Source organism: Battus philenor, unplaced genomic scaffold (genome assembly GCF_028537555.1).
Source record: "Battus philenor isolate CCGP_79_NKW_IND1 unplaced genomic scaffold, ilBatPhil1.0.hap1 SCAF_7, whole genome shotgun sequence".
NCBI lineage: Eukaryota > Metazoa > Arthropoda > Insecta > Lepidoptera > Papilionidae > Battus > Battus philenor.
In genome coordinates this window covers 5,546,603-5,565,634 of record NW_027181737.1, presented here as the reverse complement: position 1 = coordinate 5,565,634, position 19,032 = coordinate 5,546,603, and the positions used below count along the sequence as shown (strand labels likewise).

At 39.0% G+C, this 19,032-nt stretch overlaps 1 protein-coding gene across 2 annotated transcripts in view; it reads left to right on the top strand.

Annotated features, from left to right (window-relative positions):
* cno (adherens junction formation factor afadin) overlaps positions 1-19,032 on the top strand; it is a 76,588-nt gene that overhangs the window by 52,974 nt on the left and 4,582 nt on the right. The window contains exons 12-33 of one of the 2 annotated variants that reach the window (XM_068774724.1): positions 1,086-1,210; positions 1,495-1,926; positions 2,312-2,476; positions 3,226-3,334; positions 3,826-3,971; positions 4,345-4,558; positions 5,043-5,181; positions 5,503-5,690; positions 6,373-6,663; positions 7,252-7,392; positions 7,719-7,836; positions 10,849-11,008; positions 11,177-11,320; positions 11,624-11,714; positions 12,184-12,704; positions 12,783-12,852; positions 13,059-13,143; positions 13,419-13,599; positions 14,245-14,365; positions 14,895-15,164; positions 17,470-17,696; positions 18,479-18,704. In XM_068774724.1, the coding sequence (XP_068630825.1) occupies positions 1,086-1,210; positions 1,495-1,926; positions 2,312-2,476; positions 3,226-3,334; positions 3,826-3,971; positions 4,345-4,558; positions 5,043-5,181; positions 5,503-5,690; positions 6,373-6,663; positions 7,252-7,392; positions 7,719-7,836; positions 10,849-11,008; positions 11,177-11,320; positions 11,624-11,714; positions 12,184-12,704; positions 12,783-12,852; positions 13,059-13,143; positions 13,419-13,599; positions 14,245-14,365; positions 14,895-15,164; positions 17,470-17,696; positions 18,479-18,704 (4,164 nt within the window). Of the gene's footprint in view, positions 1-1,085; positions 1,211-1,494; positions 1,927-2,311; positions 2,477-3,225; positions 3,335-3,825; positions 3,972-4,344; positions 4,559-5,042; positions 5,182-5,502; positions 5,691-6,372; positions 6,664-7,251; positions 7,393-7,718; positions 7,837-10,848; positions 11,009-11,164; positions 11,321-11,623; positions 11,715-12,183; positions 12,705-12,782; positions 12,853-13,058; positions 13,144-13,418; positions 13,600-14,244; positions 14,366-14,894; positions 15,165-17,469; positions 17,697-18,478; positions 18,705-19,032 lie in introns of both variants that reach the window. The other variant, XM_068774723.1, reaches the window with a different exon arrangement.

Sequence of the window (19,032 nt, the reverse complement as noted above, 5' to 3'; positions counted from 1 at the left end):
TACTCGACATTAAATTAACCAAGCTTACGTAGGTATCATATAGCGCTGCTGCTACCTATTATATATTCGTAAAATTTAACCAATATTCAAGGATATTAAATTCTGATGATTTTATGATTTATATTTTTATTTAATCCATTTTTTTTATTTACTAGGTTTTACATTATGTTATATTTTGATTGAAGTTGCAAGCGTCTTTTATGCTATTGAAATTTTGTTTTACTCTAGACCTGCAGACGTCCCTCTAACGAATTGCCACTTTAACAACATATTTAATACATTAATAGAATAATTCATTCCACAGTTTTATTGTCACACAAAAATCCTTTCCTCTTTTATTCTTTCGTTTTTGTTTAATCAACTTTTAAATTTATTGCAAGATAATTTAGAGACACTGCGTGAGATTGTATTGTAATACCTTACACAGTTGCTAATTTTATATGTAAGCCTAGAAAAAAGAATAAATAGTAAGTCGTATTGATCTCAGTGTTGATCCGCGTGAAGGAAGTCCTTCACAGCAATTACCAAAACTAACATCGAAGTCTGACACGTGATAAAGTTTGTCAAGTGAGTTATCTACCAGGTAATTTCAGTAAGCTTGAGCATTGTTGTCAAATTCAATAAATTTTGCACGGTCAATTAGGAAAGGCTTTATACAGTTTTGAGATAGATACGTCATATTTTGTCCGAAACTCCAAAACGGCATCGCATTGATTAGTGCTGTGAACAGAAATTGAAATTTTACAGCGGTGCTTCTCACTCTGTATGTTCCTCACACCTCTCACACTTTTGAAACCAAGAGATTTATTTTTAATTTCTTTCAGATATGTTTATTGATTTGCCGTAATGATAGTTTTTTTATTAATTTATAGTATTCATAAAATTTAACTAACTTGGTTATAAAAATTAATGCTTATGAACATTGGTAATTTCAGTTTCCTAAAGGATCAATTAAAACTATCCATTTATGCCAATACCTAGTTTCTATTTTATTACATTGCATCTTTGCCGTTATAATAATAGTTGTGCATCGTTTTATATGTTAAAATGTTACTTGAATAAATGATAACGGCTTCTTTTTACAGCACGGCTGTCTGCTCAAGTTTGGACGTGTCTCCACCTTCCGCTTTGTAGACCCTGCTCAAGAAAACCTTATGAATAGAAACCTCGCTCAGTCACAAAATTACGGTTCCGGTTCAATATACGACAGGTGAATTCAAGTTATTTATCACTGCTTATATGTCGTCTGTAGCTATGCTTTCTCAAACTATTGTATTTTGTATTTTATAGTTGCAACATTATAAGTAGTTGCATTTGTACATTTTCAACATTATTTTATTACATTCAAGCTCTAATTCCGAGTTAGATTTGAAACGTTGCTTTTTAATCACCTTTTATGTAATCGATTACGTTCGTTCATTGTTGTTTTTTTTTCGTTGCATGTTTCTATCACTGGCTCACCGACATGCGCTTGTTTTACCTTTAACGCATTAGATCACCGACGTCACCCGAGAATAGCGGCGCGATGTCGCCTACTTCACTCGCCTCACACCACGCCGATCTCGACTCGAATTCGAACGCGAATGTGACCAACGAGACTGAGTATCCGGGCACCGTGAGCCCCGTGTCCCACGACGCGTACGCCTACAGGGACGGCAATGACACTATGTCGCCTTACAACAACAACACGCTGAAATTCGGCAACGAGTCCTTAAGGATGTCTCAACATTTGAGCGACTCGAAAGATGACTACATGAGAGATGAGCCGTCGGGGTCGGCGTACAACGACCAGGAGGAGAGTACGGGCGCGAGCCGCACCGGCTCCCAGTATAAGGATAACTATGAGACGACGTTCGATCTGGACGGAAACGTGGAGACGAAGAGCATTTGCAGTGCTAAAAGCGGCGGCTCGGGGCACGACAACAGGTATTAAACAACCCACTGCATGTACTTTTTTTAAATTGATTAGGTATAGTTGTTACATATTCTGTTACTAAATAAATCAAATATATATTGTGTAAGAATAATTGAAAATTTTTGTTTAATTTTTCCAATGAAATTATATTCCCTTTAAACAGTGAGGAAAGTACAAGTGTGACCTCGGAACGAGCATTGCTTGGCTGTTGACGCACTTATTATTAATAACATAAAGTTAATCGATTAACGTCCATTTTAATTTTAAATATTTATGAGCAAATAATTGGCTCAACAATTTAAGTAACTGGGACATACGATAAAATGTAATCACCTGCGTTAGATTAATTTGTCAGCGTACGAAAGTTACAAAATGTGGCAAATATGGTGTCCGCAGAGCGTCGTCGTGTGCTCGTCCGGGGCAGGAAGCTATTTTACCGGCGGTGCTGGAGTTCCCTGAGGCTGGGCAGGCGCAGTTCTTGGCTGCCGTCATCACGCGACTCGACCCACACGCGCCCGCCTTCAAACTCGCGCCCGTCTACACACTCTATTTATGCGCAAGGTATTTTTTTTTAATTTATTTTCAAACAAATATTACCTTTACAGGCACCCTTAATTATACAATATTTTCGCTATTAACTAAAGTAACTATTCTAGAATATATCTTTATTAATGCTAACCCTTGTAACTCATCAGCATTTATTATATTTTACGCGTAGCTCTGGAAATAAACAGGATCTTTTAAACGGTGCATGAAGATTACATCTGAAATGGCGGAAATACTATAGCAGTGTGAAATCCGGAATACTCATAAATAAAAAGTGGTATTACGGGACCACTGAAAGATTGGGAAGCACTGATCTGTATCATAGTATACAACATGTAAAGCGTTTAAAAATATGTTTACTTTATTTTGTATTGGAGAGTGGCCAGCTAAAGAAGGCTTGCAAAAGGTTCAAAATATGATCCTCAGGAACATGCAAACGTTCCATAGTTTATGAAGAACAAAGAGATACATGAATACCTAAACATAATAACAGTAGTAGAAGATACCGAGCGTTATAAGCAACATTTCGACCGCCTCGGTGATCACCCCAATCTATTCGCTTTCGGATTGCTTAACGACGCCACTGTGGTTAATAGTTTGAAAAGAAACCACGCGCTGTGATTAGACAGTGAAGCATTGGTCTTCTGTTGCTTTAAAACCCACGTCCACATAACTCATTTGATTATAGTTTTATTTTATAGATTGATGATATCATTCCAAAAAAGGTATTTTATGAGTGATTTATATATGTACTATGTGTTAAGATACCGTGCTTCAACGCATTACCGGCCGGAGTTGACACCTACGGAGCGCGCACATAAGCTCACCGCCTTCTTACATCACGTCGCCACGCTGATACACGCCACCGTGCAGGTAACAACATGAATTAAAAAAAAATACCTTGAAAACTAAATACAGATCGGTTTTTAAGCCTTAAGAATGATTTTGAGCCGACCTGTGATCCTGAGTGGAACTCTAATGAGGTCTCCAGTTTTTTAATTATTTATGAGACATTTTCTTGCCTGACTATTAACAATTATTCGAAACCTCATCAATATAAAATATAAGACTAGTCATGGCTGTCTAAAGTCTACCTATATCTTTTTCAATTTATTCTTTATTTAAACAGCAAGATTTACGTATTAATTAAATTAAAATTAGCAATTACATCCAATCGTTTATATTTAATAAGGATTATATCGATATTGTGTTACATATTTGTGTATGTTGGATATATTTACGTGTAACTTGCAGAATGCATTCATTTACAATGACACATCATTCATAATTTTATTATTAAAATGTGAGGAAGATTAAGATGTATAGAATATTATTTTATTAAAATGTTGTTATTGTATGTTCAGGAACGTTGTACAGACTCTGCAGCACAAGCATTCTGGATGGCCAACGCTAGTGAGCTACTGCACTTTTTGAAGTGTGACAGGCATATATCATCTTTCTCCACGCAAGCGCAAGAATTGTTGCCTCAAACCGTCCAAAACGCATTTAGGTATGAATGTAATGGAATTTTGTCGAAAATGTATTAAAATTGATTTTAATATATTCTGTTCCACTGGCTTCTACAAGAATGTTTCTTCAAACCCAACATGACTTGAAGAAACATTCTTAACGGCCTGTTGGTAAAATGATTGATTATTTTATTAACTAAACTAAAAATTTAATGCATACTCCATTTCAGCTAGAAAAAATTTATACGGATTCGTGCCAAAACTAAAATATATTTAAAAAAGTACATTTATTTTTATCGGTAAACTGTGTTTTTTCAAGATTGTGTATAAAAAGACCGTATATGTAAAGAGGTGGGTGTAACTATTCCTATGACGATAATAATGAGTGTCTTCATTTATTGTTTTAATTGACAGCAACCTCGTTACGTGCTTCCAAGAGGAGCTGGGCCGCGCGCTGGTGACCCTGAACAACCCGTCGCTGCCGGACGCCACGGAGGCCACGGCGCCGACACTGCAGGCGCTGGCCGCCGCCATGGTCCTGTTGCGCCGCTGCCGCGTCAACGCCGCGCTCACTATACAACTCTTCTCACATCTCTTCCATTACATCAATGCCTACTGTTTCAACAAGGTGCCACTTACAAATTTATATACATTCTTTTTTACGTTCTTATATAGTTTGCTCTAGAGATAATCTTAATACGACAAGTTTCATATATTGTTAGTTTAATTTCTAATGACGGTCACCGAGGACCAAATACTTTTAAGCTATATCGAAATTATTAATCCGAGTGCGATTGTGAGGTCCTTACATCCACAAAACCGTAATATCGTTAAGAATGTTGAAATAGTCGTTTTGAGTCCTTTAATTCGAGAAAATGCAAGTTATACAGATCACATTTTCTGTAACAATAAGTTTGAAAACAAATTAGTGATTTCAATTATATAAAATAGGTTTTCCGTAGTGGAAATTCGCGGAAATTTTAATGACTGACATTTCCGAGAAATCTCTTAGCCGCTCCGAAGGACAAATTAGTAACATTTAATAATAACTGCTCAAAGGTATATAGACTTGTGAGTTATTGAAAACGTTGGATAATGTGTGTGTTTTGCAGCTGGTGCTGGAGCCGGGCACGGTGAGCGCGCGATGGGGCGCCGCTCTATCGCGGCGTCTGGCGCTGCTGGCTGCATGGGCCGAGCGCCAGGGTCTCGAGCTCGCCGCCGACTGCCATCTCGCTCGCACACACCAGGCAGGTCAGTTGACAATCTCGCTAATGTGGCCTTATGTTACCCGTTTTTTCATTTCACTTACATTTTTTATTTATTTGTTCATATCACCCGATAAACGCCCACTACAAGGCAAGGTTGGCTGCCTGAGCGACATACGTGGAGGGGGGGGGGGGCTTACCCACGCGAGAACCTTTTGGGCCCAAAGCCGTCGGTTATGCCATCTACTAGTGTTTCTTAGAGCTTATTAAATCGTGTAGTATATTTTGCAAGTGTTTTTGATTTAAAGTATATTATTATATATGAAATATAATGAAATAAATATTGTTTGCATCGATTACGCCGCAGCTCTACTAATCCAAGCGGAATATCGTACCCCGGACGAAGTGAGGTCGGCTTTGTCGGCGTGCGTGAAACTAAACTCAGTGCAAGTTCGTGCGCTGTTGTCCCCGATCGCGCCGCCCGAGATCGTGGACGCGGCCGTAGCACATGCGAGAGCTTTGGCTGACGAGCTCTACCGGGCTGATGGAAGAGAGGTAACTTTAATTTTTTTTAAACAAATCTAAGCACTACTTTAGGGTTTTCTGTAAAAAAGTCGTTAATCAAGTGGTTACGACTGGCAAAACTTTCAAAAGTATTAAAAAATTTATTAGAGGATTTTGAGTACCTCTCAATTTAAACTAAGTTAGTGTAACCCTTTACTGTGTGCCGGGTTATTTCTATTACCTAAGAATAAAGAAGAGTACATAAGCAATCGAAATACTTCAAAATTCAAATTCAAAAATGTCATATTCTAGGAGACATTTACACGCACTATCGAATCGTCAAATATTCTAACATTATAACCAGTTAGCTACCATCGGCTCGGAATGCTGATTTTCTAAGAGCCGGCCAGAAACTCATCAGTTTGTTTTAAATGAAATTAAAAAATCGTTGATGCATTTTTATATCAACCATGTAAATGAGTCAACTAATCAAGTTCCTCACATTTCGATTAACTAAATAAACTCGTGAATATTATTTAATAATATACTTTAGATATAGAAACCTAAAAAAAGAACAGTCTAAGATATCTTGTGGAACTTTTTATACATGCGCACATTCAGACCAATGAAGAATTTATACATTTGAATTTGCAATATAAGTAAAGATTTTTTATGTTGATGGTGGTGTAGCTTAATAACTTCAAGATTGTTATAAGAAATCATAAATACTCAGATCCGTGCCGAAGAAAGCCGTTGGTTGGGCGCAGCGTTATTGATCCCCGGTGACGGGTTCAGCGCGGAAGTAGTGCGAGGCGTCCCGCCGGGGCTGGCGGAGTTTGTGGCCCCGCTTCAGCGCGGCGCACTCTGCCGCCTCGTGCACCAGCCGCGAGCGCTGGGCGCGTGGTCCGTGTACCTGGCCACGCATGCGCACGCCGCCCACGCGCACCGCCACGACTCGCGCCCTCTCATCGTACGTCTTAACAAGAACTCCTCGGGCATGGGACTCAGCATTGTCGCCGCCAAGGTATTGTAGCCAAATTTAACATTTGTAATTGTATACGTGTTTAGCGGGTGGATGTGAATTACCTTACAACTCGAGAACATGGCCAAGATTTCGATGGGTGTATCGAAGAATAATCTTATGTGGATAACCACATAAGATTATTTAAAATGACCTCTTTTGTACCTTGTGAAAAGAATGCCAGAAGAGCGAGAACTTGATTTTAAAAGTCTTTAATGAAATTAATTTTTCAAAATTTCGTAATTATCGTATTGTTTATCGTGCACAACAATTCTTTTACGTATTTACGTAACAATATAAATCGAAATACGAAGCCTGAGAAGGAATTCAACGGTGGTAGTCCATAACATATTTAAAAAAAAGTACTTATTAAAAACGATACAATATCTAGTCGAATATACGGATTTGTTTTACAATACGTTTATGGCGAAAATTATTTTGACGCCATGTAGTTGAAAAAGAAATTGGTATGACATTAAAAGGGTGTCAAATGGAAGTATAAAACGAAAAGAGACAAGCACTGGTCAGAATATTGTAAAACTCTTCTCCTGGTGAATCGGCATACTCTATAAAGTTGATGTATTATTAAAGGGCGCTGGCCAAAGTAAACTGGGTATCTACATCAAGTCGGTGGTGTCGGGAGGTGCAGCGGCAGCGGACGGGCGGTTAGCAGCCGGCGATCAGCTGCTCTCTGTCGACGGACACTCGCTCGTTGGAATCACGCAAGAAAAGGTGTGTACGCCAACACTAGGCACTGCTAGATAAGCATAAGCTTATGTACCAGACGGTAGTAAACATTTATTAAAATTTATTACATTCTTAATAACTGTTGATACAAATTACACGAGTTTTTTCAGGATGGGAACCAATTTCGAAAGCGTCCTTAGAGTATGGTGATTATTTGCCACCAATTAATGATAATATGTCTATTTATTATCAGTAGGTTTACAGATCCGCGTAGTAAAAATTGCCCCTTTGTTGTTTTTAATTAAATGAAATCCTTCATATCATATAAATTAATTAGTTATATTTATAATAATAAAATGTTTTTTTTTCAGGCTGCAGAATACCTAGTTCGTACGGGTCCCACGGTAACATTGGAAGTGGCGAAGCAAGGCGCCGTGCTTCATGGCTTAGCAACGCTCCTTCACCAGCCGTCCTATAACCAACGACAAGGTATTATTATACTACTGTTTTGCACTTACAGATATTATCTGAAACTGTGATAACACATGCATGTGGTTCAATTTTATGGTATTTGTAAATGAAAAATAAAAGACAATGAAGTGAGGTGAGTGAGTGCGCCGGCAGAGTGCGGGGAGGTGCAGTACGAGGACCGCGTGCGTCGCAACTCGGGCACCTACACCAACACGCACCCCGCGCTGCTCAAGCCCGCCTCGCCGCTCACCGAGCTCGCCACCGCAGGCAAACCAACCAATTCATTACTGCCCCTTATGTTTTCATTTATTTGCATTTTGTTTTTTGCGTTTCAGCGGTTTTGTGTTTCTTGTGGAATTTGTTGAGCATTTATTTTGTTCTGTTTGATTTTGTTGATGAAATTTGTAAGAAGAATCTTTTCTTATAATTGGATTGACTGTTTTTTTTTTTGTCTAGTTTTGGTTGGATAAGTTTCCAGTGTAAGAATTGTTATCTTTAGTTCGTTATTATTAAAGTATTAGTGTGAATTTCGTTAAATTTCTATTAAAATGACATGTTTTCGAATTTTGTCGTGCTGTTTTGGTTTGTTTTATGGGTTTTTGCTTTTACGCGTTTGATTTTCATAATTCATTGTTTTCTTGTTGTGATCAGTTTTCATATATATTTCGATTGCAGGATATGGTCGTCGCCCGTTTTATGACCGATTTAATATAAGAGACGAGTCTACAGAATCGAGTACGGATGATAGCGAGGAATTTCAGCCTCACTATCACGGTTCAATTCCTAGATTGATAATAACATTAGATAAAGAGAATAATCAATTACAAGATGAACTATCACCTGAAACGCCCGGCTGTCCCATAGAACTCAGAAGTGAGACTGGACCGCCGCGACCCATACCTATTTTTACGTTCACATGCGAAGATTTTGACGAACAACAAGCAGCAAGGCGTGAAACGAAGTCACATAATAATTACAAGCCTCGACTAGAGACTGTTCTGCCGCCGCCTATTCCTGAACCGCCACTTAATTATGACCAATCAAGTGAAAGCGGCGAAGCTATCTGTTTACCGCCACAAATGCGGCCAATCGACACAAAGCTTACGCTGGACTTGTTTAATGCGCGGGCGAAAGAAGCCGAAAACTACAGGCGTCGATGCACCGGAGTGGACGAGTGCATCAACACTTGTGAGTGTTGCCGTACGCCGCAGCCCGAGGCCCAGCAAATTCCATACATAGACGAACCCAATTCCGAACCTGTTATATTTGAAAACGACTGTGCGGATGCAAAGGTCGCTACTCCGAAGATTCGACGGATACTCCCTTCCGTATCGATAGACCAGTCCGACGACAGGAGACCCGTCACCACAGATGCCGAATGTCAGACTTGTTCATCTCCCGAACACGTAGGTCAAACTTTCTCCGACAATATGCCTTTGACGGATCGCAAAATTGAACTCAAAATAAACTTTGAAAAAGAGTCCAAGTATATAGGCAATATTCATAGTCGCCTCAAAAGAACATTGTTTAATATATCCAAATCATTTTCTAGTAAATCTGAGGATACCGAAGGACCTTCCACGGTTTCTACTACAGAATCTTTTGAGGAAGTTATAAGTAAGAAATGCCAACCTAAGGTACTCCCGAGTGTCATAAGGAGCGATGCCAAGCAAATTTTAGATAGCGTCGACAGAAAATCCTGGAAATCGCCTGATGAATATAGACCCGCTTTCGGAAAAGTTAAAGCTCTAACCAAAAGATTTAATGATATTAATTTAAAATATAGTGTTAAAAGTTACAAAAGAAATTACCAATCTAGTCCCAACCTCTGCGCTCGTTATGAAGCAAACACGAAACTTAACGAGTGTTTACCTATAAGCACCAGTTTGGCGGACATACATTTTGATAGCAACAAAACCTATACGAGCGACACGAAGAGTACGAAAATGTCTGACGATGAAGTAAAGAGTATTTTAATACAGTTAGAAGACTGGTCCAGATACGGTTCGAGGGGGAGTGAGGACACTCTTGCTCAAGGCAATGAGTTCGAATTACCAAACTTGCCATCGGAAGAACATACCGATAACGCATCTCAGAGTGGGAGTTTTATTTTTAATGAAATCATTGAACGGAAACCGAGGACGATAACCCTCGATAACATAAAACTCAAGTCTAATCAATCAAGTATTAATTCCGATCAGAGCAAACTTTGTAAGGATTTATTAGCGGATAGCGATAGTGCTGTTAAAGCAACCAATTCGATTACGCCGCGACCTACGGCACGGCTCCGTCACGAGTACTCGTCATCACTACAAGTGGTGTCTACAGACAGTTGTCGAGATCGGACTCGAGATTCCTATGAAGCAATGGTTCAGAGCTGTCCGAACATTAATAGTGATTTGTCAACTTACCCAGCCGACGATCTCCACTCCAGCTGCCCGGCGCTCAAAACCAAACTCAGCGCTCAACTCGAAACCCCGTGTAAGACACCCACACGCATGAAATAGGTGTGTTTTAGGCCACTGCACAAATCACCTAAAATTTATTAATTATTTCGTTAATTTTCGCTGCTGCATGAGTCATTCTTAAAGTACGTTATTTATTTTCAGGTTTACGCTGTCTTTACGCACTTTTTACGTTGGTCCGCCGTGATTGTCTTTTTAATTGATGCCTTTGTTGTAATTTTTTATTTAATAGTTTATGTTGCAATGGAATTAAATTAGTTTTGTATTTTGCCCCATTTGTATTCGTTGTTACTTTGCCTATTTTGTTGTCTTGTAAGTTATAAGCGATTGTTAATAAATTCGCATGATCTTATTATATATGTATCCTTGTTAGTTTTTCAAAATTTGAGTTTGAATGTCAACCCTTTTATGTTTTCTACATCTTGGTACCGGATATTTAATTACGTGTCAGTATCTATTTTGAGAGTTTTAGCATAAGAAGAATCATTTTATTCAGCAGATTCTACGCACTAACCATAAATATACGCTACCAATGGTTACAACTTTTATTCGGTTGAATGTTTAGGCGGTGCACTGCGTCGTGCTTCGGAGCGTGACCTGCCGGCGCGGCTGGCTGCCGAGCCTGTGAAGCCCAGCAAAAGCACCCCAGCGCTGCATCACCCACCACCTACTGGACAAGCCGCCCACGCCGCGCAAACTCTGCCCACACCCGGCCCTTCCCACACGTAACTTTCCTAATGATTTTTCGACTGTCATTGTCAATATTATAGTAAACTACCATACCATAAGAGTATGTAAAGAGAGATGTATTCACATCTTGGCAATATGTTTGGTTTTAAGTTAACACGCTGTTGTATCTAAGTTAATTTCATTTAACCCAGTGGTACTCTCAGCCCGGTTGGCAGCAGCCAGTCGGCGAGCGGCGCGTGGGCGGGCAAGTCGCGCAGCAGCCACAACCTGGCGGCCGCGGCGCAAGGCGACTACTTCTATCAGAATCTGTCCACTGTTAACTCGCAGCAGCAGGGCCCGCAAGACAGGTAAATTAGTTCTTATGGTATATACGTACACATTATTCTATTGTAGTTTTAAAGAGTGTAAAGAAATAAAAATATTGGATGTCCTTACAAGGATCTAAAAATATTGGATTTTTTTCGGAAAGTCTGATCAGGGTCACCACATTGAATTAAGCAAGGAGTGTCTACGTTTTGCTCAAGGTTTATACTATTATAAAAACTTGTCAGATTTCCTAGAAGTGTCTTCTATTTATCTAAATATACAATACGTGCCGGGGCGGTAATGCTACCTGCGTTTAGTTTTGTAATGAGATATCTATGCCATAGGTGGTGGAACTATCGCAGTGGCAGTCGACCTCAATCAGCTCACTTTGCGGCCGGTGGCACTGAAACACAACCGGATTCTTCACATCAAGCAGTACGTATTATTTATGATTATTTTACACACACAATTTTATTCTGATAGCAAAGCTGTTGTGATCGTGGAGGTGATTCAGAACACTTCTTGTTTTCCTTCACAGTCCCTTGAAACATATCGCACGCAAAAACTCGGAGTTGATTCTGAGAGGGACCATACTTAATCTGTCTATCGCAGAACTTGACGACTGCTGGATCTTAAGCCATTCACTTTACTCCAGACATCAAGACTTTCCATAGCGTAGTCTTTCTTTCGAATATGGTAGACATATTTTAAAAGTTGGGAGTAAACGAATGCCGAGTGAAGCGAGATTCTTCAAAAGCACAAAATTAAGCATTGCTTAATTTCTTAATTCAAACAATGGCATCCGCACAATTTCGTAGACTTAAATATATTGTTTTCTTGACAAAGTTGCGTTTATGATAGAGATGAATATGAATATGTAACATATCTATTGACTTTTATCCAGATGAACAATTCAAGTGCTGCAAGTGTAAGATCAGCTAAGCTAGCGGAAATGTCGGAGGAAGTTTCGCGCAGACAGCAGCAGCAGCAGCTGTTGTTGCAACAAAAACAACTGACTCTGCCACATCAGCACACCCAGCACAACCAGCTCAGCCATCAAGTGGGACATCTGTATTCTAGCCAGAAAATACACCCGGGCAATCAAGTAACTCACCAGCCTGGTCCAGGTTACCAGTCGAGTCAACTTGACCTACAGCTCAATCAATTGCACCAAAATCAGCCCATTCACCATATGAATCCACTCAATCAACGTTCGGGCCAAATGAGTCAACAAGCAAGTCATACCAATCATGTCGGTCACCACTTAGGACAACTGAGTCAGAGTCAGTTGCACATTCACCAGAGTCCGATGCAGTATCCGCAACAATCGTCACCACAGCTGTGTTCAACCCACCAGAACCAAAACATGCAACAGGATATGCAATCACCTTTGTTGTATCAAAATCAACATAATCAGCCACAAAGGTTTGTTACTTCATATTTGAAACAACTTATGTTATCATTTAATGTTATGTATAAAAATATAAAATTTCCTTTATACAGATACGAATGGCATCCACCTGGACCTCCTTCTCCACAAAGATCGCAACCACCAGTCGCTCCTAAGCCACAGGTAAAATAAACAACAACAGTAGTCTTGATTTTATAATTATCTAGAATAATTGTTTAAGTTGCATATTCTGTACCTTAACCCTTGCTTAATTCAGCTTTGATAAATTCTTTTATTGAAATGAGATCTCTTCTTTTTATTTTTGTGAAGGTTAACTGAATTTGCTTTTGTTTTATCTCAGTGATGGATTTCTGTACACGCTTTTGCAGGGTGCACGACGTCCCGAGGCCGAAGACGAGCAATTTCAACAATTACAACAGTCACAAAATACTACTACTGTGCAGCCTGAAGATGGTAAGTCAAATAATACATGCATAAGCATGAGGTTGCAGTCTGGGGAATAAGCTAATTAGTACAGTCATTTTCTATCTTGCAACAGACCAGTAAAAGAAAGGCATTTTGATATTAAAAAAAGTTAATTAAAGATTACACTACTCAGTTGTTAAAGTTACTGACCTAGTAGCTTTTTCAGATAATTTTTTAAAGTGAACCTGTTGTTACTAGTGGTACCTTTTAAATGCTTAATACCTTGGACATGTATCGGTGTTCATTGCTTGATACTTTAACAGAACGATACGTGGCAAGCGCGCTGGAGCCGCCCGCAGTGTCCGTGTACCCGGCGAGCGGGGCGAGCGGCGGGGGAGGCGCGCCGGGAGCGGGGGCGCGCCAGCAGCCTGCGCACAATCCCTGGCAACGCGAGGAACGTGAGCGGCAAGCAGAGGCGCGCCGTGCAGCCGCGCGCGCCCGCAGGTACCGTACCCACTTCCTTATGGATATATTAGCTCCATAACCATTATCCACTATCGAACGGTGCTCATCACCCAACATACCTTACACACAATCTGCACATAAAGTGCTGACCTAGCGTCCTCAATTAGGTATGCATTACTCCCGTAGCGCAAATAAATGGCTACGTTTGAAAATATTGTTATTTTACCTTCGAGTCTCCCGTGAACCCCTGCGGGTCCACCTGTATCACGCCCTGCGTATCATAAGGTATCACTGCGCGCCTAAACAAAAATTACTGTGGTCCAATTTTGTAAGGCACCATAATCAGCGTCAATTACTGAACTCAATACAATCATTTGATATCACAAGCGGACTACTATCCGTTACCATCAAGAATGACAGTCGCTGCTTTTGTAAGTATGGCTCCAACTGGTCACTGTGAGATTGACTTTATAATTATGAACAATTTGATGCATTATGAAACGAAGCTGGGCCGGCGGTCAATAATGATTTACTGCATTGACCGAAAGAATCATAGCTTAAGTGCTGGTAGGTTCCCTATACTGTTATGACACGATCCAATGTAGACAAAGACTATAATAAAATGTTATTCAATACTGCAAGTTCAATAATATAATAAGGAATTGTGATATATTGTAATTACAGAGATGCAGCCATCGCTCAGTTGCTGGCGCTCGGGGCGTCACGCACGCCTGTTCAAAACCAGCAACTGCGCGCTTTGCAGTTAGAAAGAGACTTCGAACGTCGGGCAACGCAACACGATCATGTTAGTTTAAGATCACATTGTGTGACGACCCATACAAATTCCAAGCCCATGCATAAAAGACATGTCACATGGATTTGTTTTGATTAGGATTGACTAGAATAATTAGTCAAATGTTTCTCTTTTAAACGTCATTAAAAAATTTTGCATGGTACAATTTCAGTCATACTTTTCTTACCGTAATGTATGTGGTATTAAAAAATCTGTTATAGAAGAGTAGATTCGTTTACTTTCAGTGCTTTTATAGTTATTCTAATTTTAATGTTATTATATTATTCAGTGTTACAAAATCCCTTTTTAATGTAAAAATATATATAAATATTTGCAAAAAGCTGGAGACCCAAACATGTGCAAAACATATAGACTACATATACACATACATCCCGCTAAGTAACGCTTAATGAAATATTATCTATCTATGTCAATTATCTATATTTATTATTATTAAGTAAAAATATTTTTAACTTTAGAATTTTAGTTAGTTACTTAACATTTTTAATTTTACAATTATGTTCATTATACTACCGTTTAGGAAGAGGGCGGTGGAACCGAACTGTGTCCAAATGAAGAATGCGATTCACGATCAGCTTCGCGCTCACCGTCGCCCGAGCAACAAATGCAGCAACAGCAGCAAACACAACAACAACAACAGCAAACACAACAACAACAGCAGCAAATACAACAACAACAGCAGCAAACACAACAACAGACACAGCAACCGCAACAATCCCAGCAGCCACCTAAGTCTATACTCAAATCAAATCCACGGATAGACATCACTAATGGATTTGCCCCTGATATGGTTAGTAGAAACATAAGGAACTACTGGCACTGACAAGCAAACATTATTTTTCGAAAATGATTTGATATGCAGGGCTTAAACGGTGCGGACTTCTCCACAGTGCTGTGTTCTGCAGAATTGTAAAACATAATAGAAAACTCTGCAACACCACTATCACTACAGTTCTTAGTCTTAACCCTTAATTAGGCGCATGGGGTCAGGGCCACTTGAAATTCAAAAAATTATGGCTTACAGTCTTCAGAGTGTACTAACGCTCTTTCTAGCTTCCTCACTCCACCCGGGGTACGCGAATTAGTCACATCCAGAACATAAACGCATATGCATGCATCGCTGTCCTTTAGAGAGCTGACCCCATGCGCCCAGTTACGTTACATTTTTTGACGAAGGTAAGTTTTTACTTTTGTGATTTGTTTTGTGTTTATATTAGTATATTGTTTACTATTTATCTTTGTATGTGTGTATTTTGATACGGTATGATTTCTTTACGTATTTTTGAGCTTTTTCTATGCTTTTTCTTTTTTTTTGAATTGAAATGCCTAACGACAAACGAGTATTGCAATGGCTGGATGAAGTGCTTGATGAAGAGCAAGATTTGCTGCTTCGGATTCGCAAGACGAAACTTTAAACGATGCTGTTATTGATAGTGCTCATAATTCAGAAACCGAAATTGAGGAGTCTGAACATATCCAAGACATCGGAAGACGGATGATAATTATTTTTTATCTCGACATACTCAGAGAAATGGCCCGAAAGTGAAATGGTGTAAAGTACCACCATCGAACGCAGTAAGGACCCGAGCACAAAATATTATTTTATATTTACCTGGAGTATAAACATATCTGGCATTTGTCATGCACAAAGCTAATATTGAGAAGACTTTGACATATACAAGACGGATTTTCTTGAAGAAAATAGCTGCGGCACTTGTGGAGGATCACCAAAAACGTCGCATACAACTACGTGCTGTACCATCGACAACAAAAAAACGGTTCCCTGAAGTTTATGATGTGAACAAGGCGGTTTATCAATCGACAGCTAAGCGCGGGCGCTGTTCATCATGTCCTAGAAAGGACGCCAAAAAAGTGCCAACAAAATGTTTCAAGTGTCGTAAATTTATTTGTCAGCAACACTCAAGGATTTACTGCGTCGGATGCAGAACAGAAGATTCCGCTGATGAGACTGAATAAACTTTATTTCTTAAGTTGATCTCGGCTATGCCAAAAAAATTAGTTTAAAGAGAAGTTTACTGTTTTAGTTTTTTTTTAATATTTTTAATGTCATGGTAAGTATTTGTTTCTTAAAGTTAAGTATATTAAAGAACTTTATTAATTACTATAGAAATCCATTAAATTTTATTCCTTTTTGATACTCCTTTCCCAATGTTTTTTTGGGGTCATTTAAGACCCCATGCGCCTAATTGAGTGATTTTCTTAATGCGCCTAATTAAGGGTTAAGGATGTAATGATCAAATTTGTTCAGAGATTACTTCAACCTGATAAAAACCGGTGTTTTCAATGCTTCCTTGTTACTGTTTAGCGGGCATTTAATCAGCTACTAACCAAAACGTGTACACATAAACTTTAAATGGTTTTTTTAGTATTAAGAAAATATACATATTATGAAAATGTAATCCAGGAGAAATGTTTAATGAAACGATTGCAATTCCGGTATAACACAAACGTAATAAAAAAAAAACTACGATACGATAGTGTCTGTTTAGTTAAAATGATTGTTAATTCATCGGCTATTTATTTATTTTACAAGAGCAAAACATAACCTGCTTACGAACATTTTGCTTACTGCACGCATGCTTAGCGGCGTCAATTACAAACCTTCAGTGCTCCAAAAGTGCATTTAAATCCATGCACTTGAACTTTATTATTTAAAAATTAATACGCATTATATCGCACATATATTCGCAAATTAATACGCAATATGATCCATTTTACAAGGTAGTGGTAGATTAAAAATATACGCAACACTTTTTGCACGGTCTTTTTTAAACATTTTTAATTAGTGCAGTTTCAATAATAATAAATATAATTAATTCACGAATTTTTCTTTATAACTCGAATCAATAAAAATATTTTTTTAATTCTTTATGAAATGTGTATTCAAATTTCAACATTTTCTTAAGTTTTGTATTGCTGGATATTATAATGAAAAAATTAATTTATTCACATTGGAACTTTTAAGAGGATTCTAATATCTGAAGAAGGTCTTGTGTGTGTTCTAGGTACTAGAGAATTTCTGTCTGTTATAATTGTACATAGAAAGTAAAGAATATTTTGTATTAAATGTGCAGGCGTTAGATGAGAGTCGCATGTCGGAGCTGGCCGAGGGCGTGTCAGGGTTAGGCGTGTCCCCGCCTGCGCCTCCGGAGCGGGGCTCTTCCTTCGCGGTGATGGCGGGAAGGCGCGCGCTATCGCCGGCTGCCTACGAGCCCCACGCCACTCCGCCGCCACACCTGCAAGCGCCGGCCCACCTGCACGCGCCCGCGCACGCCGCCTCCACGCCTGTCGTCGCGCCCCAGTCAGTGCCGCATATTATTCTATTTTATTTATTTAAATAACTGCCCCGACTTTAACTTAATTTAAGTATACTGTTATGCCCTTCCCGATGGACTCAGCCTATGCTCCCAATCCGTCGTTGTCGCGCCAATGTGGAAAGGCCCCTCATACCTCGTCCATCACCCCTCTATAACCAAATGTCTAAGAAAATAAATAGTTTATACATTTACCATGATCCCTTATCTTCATTTAAACAGGATGTATTAGCACATATTGATGATAAATAACTCGTAAATAAATCATTAATAAATAATGAAATTATGTTAAAGTATGTGGGTAAATACATTATTATTTCTATTATTACTTCCGCGTCTATAATAACCTTAACAACGTTATGCGGTCGGCATAAAAGGAACAATAATTAGTAGCTCATAATTTTATGTATTCATTTAATGTGTTAATAATGTACCACCATTACAAATATTACTTATTTATTTCGTAAATGTAACATAACGTTATAATGTTACTTTATTCTCATGGTAAGCATTTATTGTATACCATAATGTCTTAATAGATTAATAGTCAAGGTCGCGGGAAGGAGCTGGCTGCGGGCAGCGCGAAACTGAGGGAGGTCCTCTGTCTTGTAGTTTGCGTCTGTCGTCGCACACGATGATAATGATAACTCAAACGTATTGTCAGAACTTGTTTGTATTACGCACGGCCGTGAAAAAATGGAGACAGTGTTGGAATCATTCGTTTTTAATCTTTTTGTGTTTATAAAATATGTATATAATTTTGTTTTAGATCACCCTTAAGCACATCTCGCGACAAACGCGTGTCCTTCCACGAGAGAGCCTCCGCCTCCACTTCCGCTGCGCCTTCTACACCAGCTGCTGCAGCTACTCCAGGAAATGCATATGCGCCGGCTGCCACGCCAACTCCCTCTTCGTCCCAGTCTTCCGCCCCACCCCCCGCTCCGCCTACATCCTCGCCCCCTCCTCTCGATCCTTCGCCGAGAGAAGATCCAGATGTAAGTTTTATATTTAATACTAATTTAAAATCATTTCAAAAAAAAAATCCGGACGTCACTAAGATATGGAATAAACATTAGTCCAAAACATATTGCTTACGTAAGTTTTCTTTTTGATTAAATATATATAGTAAATAGTACAGAAAACAGTAATATAGCTTAACATATAATGCAACGAAAGAAAACCTGATGCTAAATAAAAAGCATGATCTGGTCCCTTCGGTTTAATGAAGGGCAAAGAGTAGATGTAACAAAAAAAAATTTAAAAGAATTAGGCATTTAATGTCTAGTCTTCATTAGTGCTTCTTTATATAACTGACACTAATGA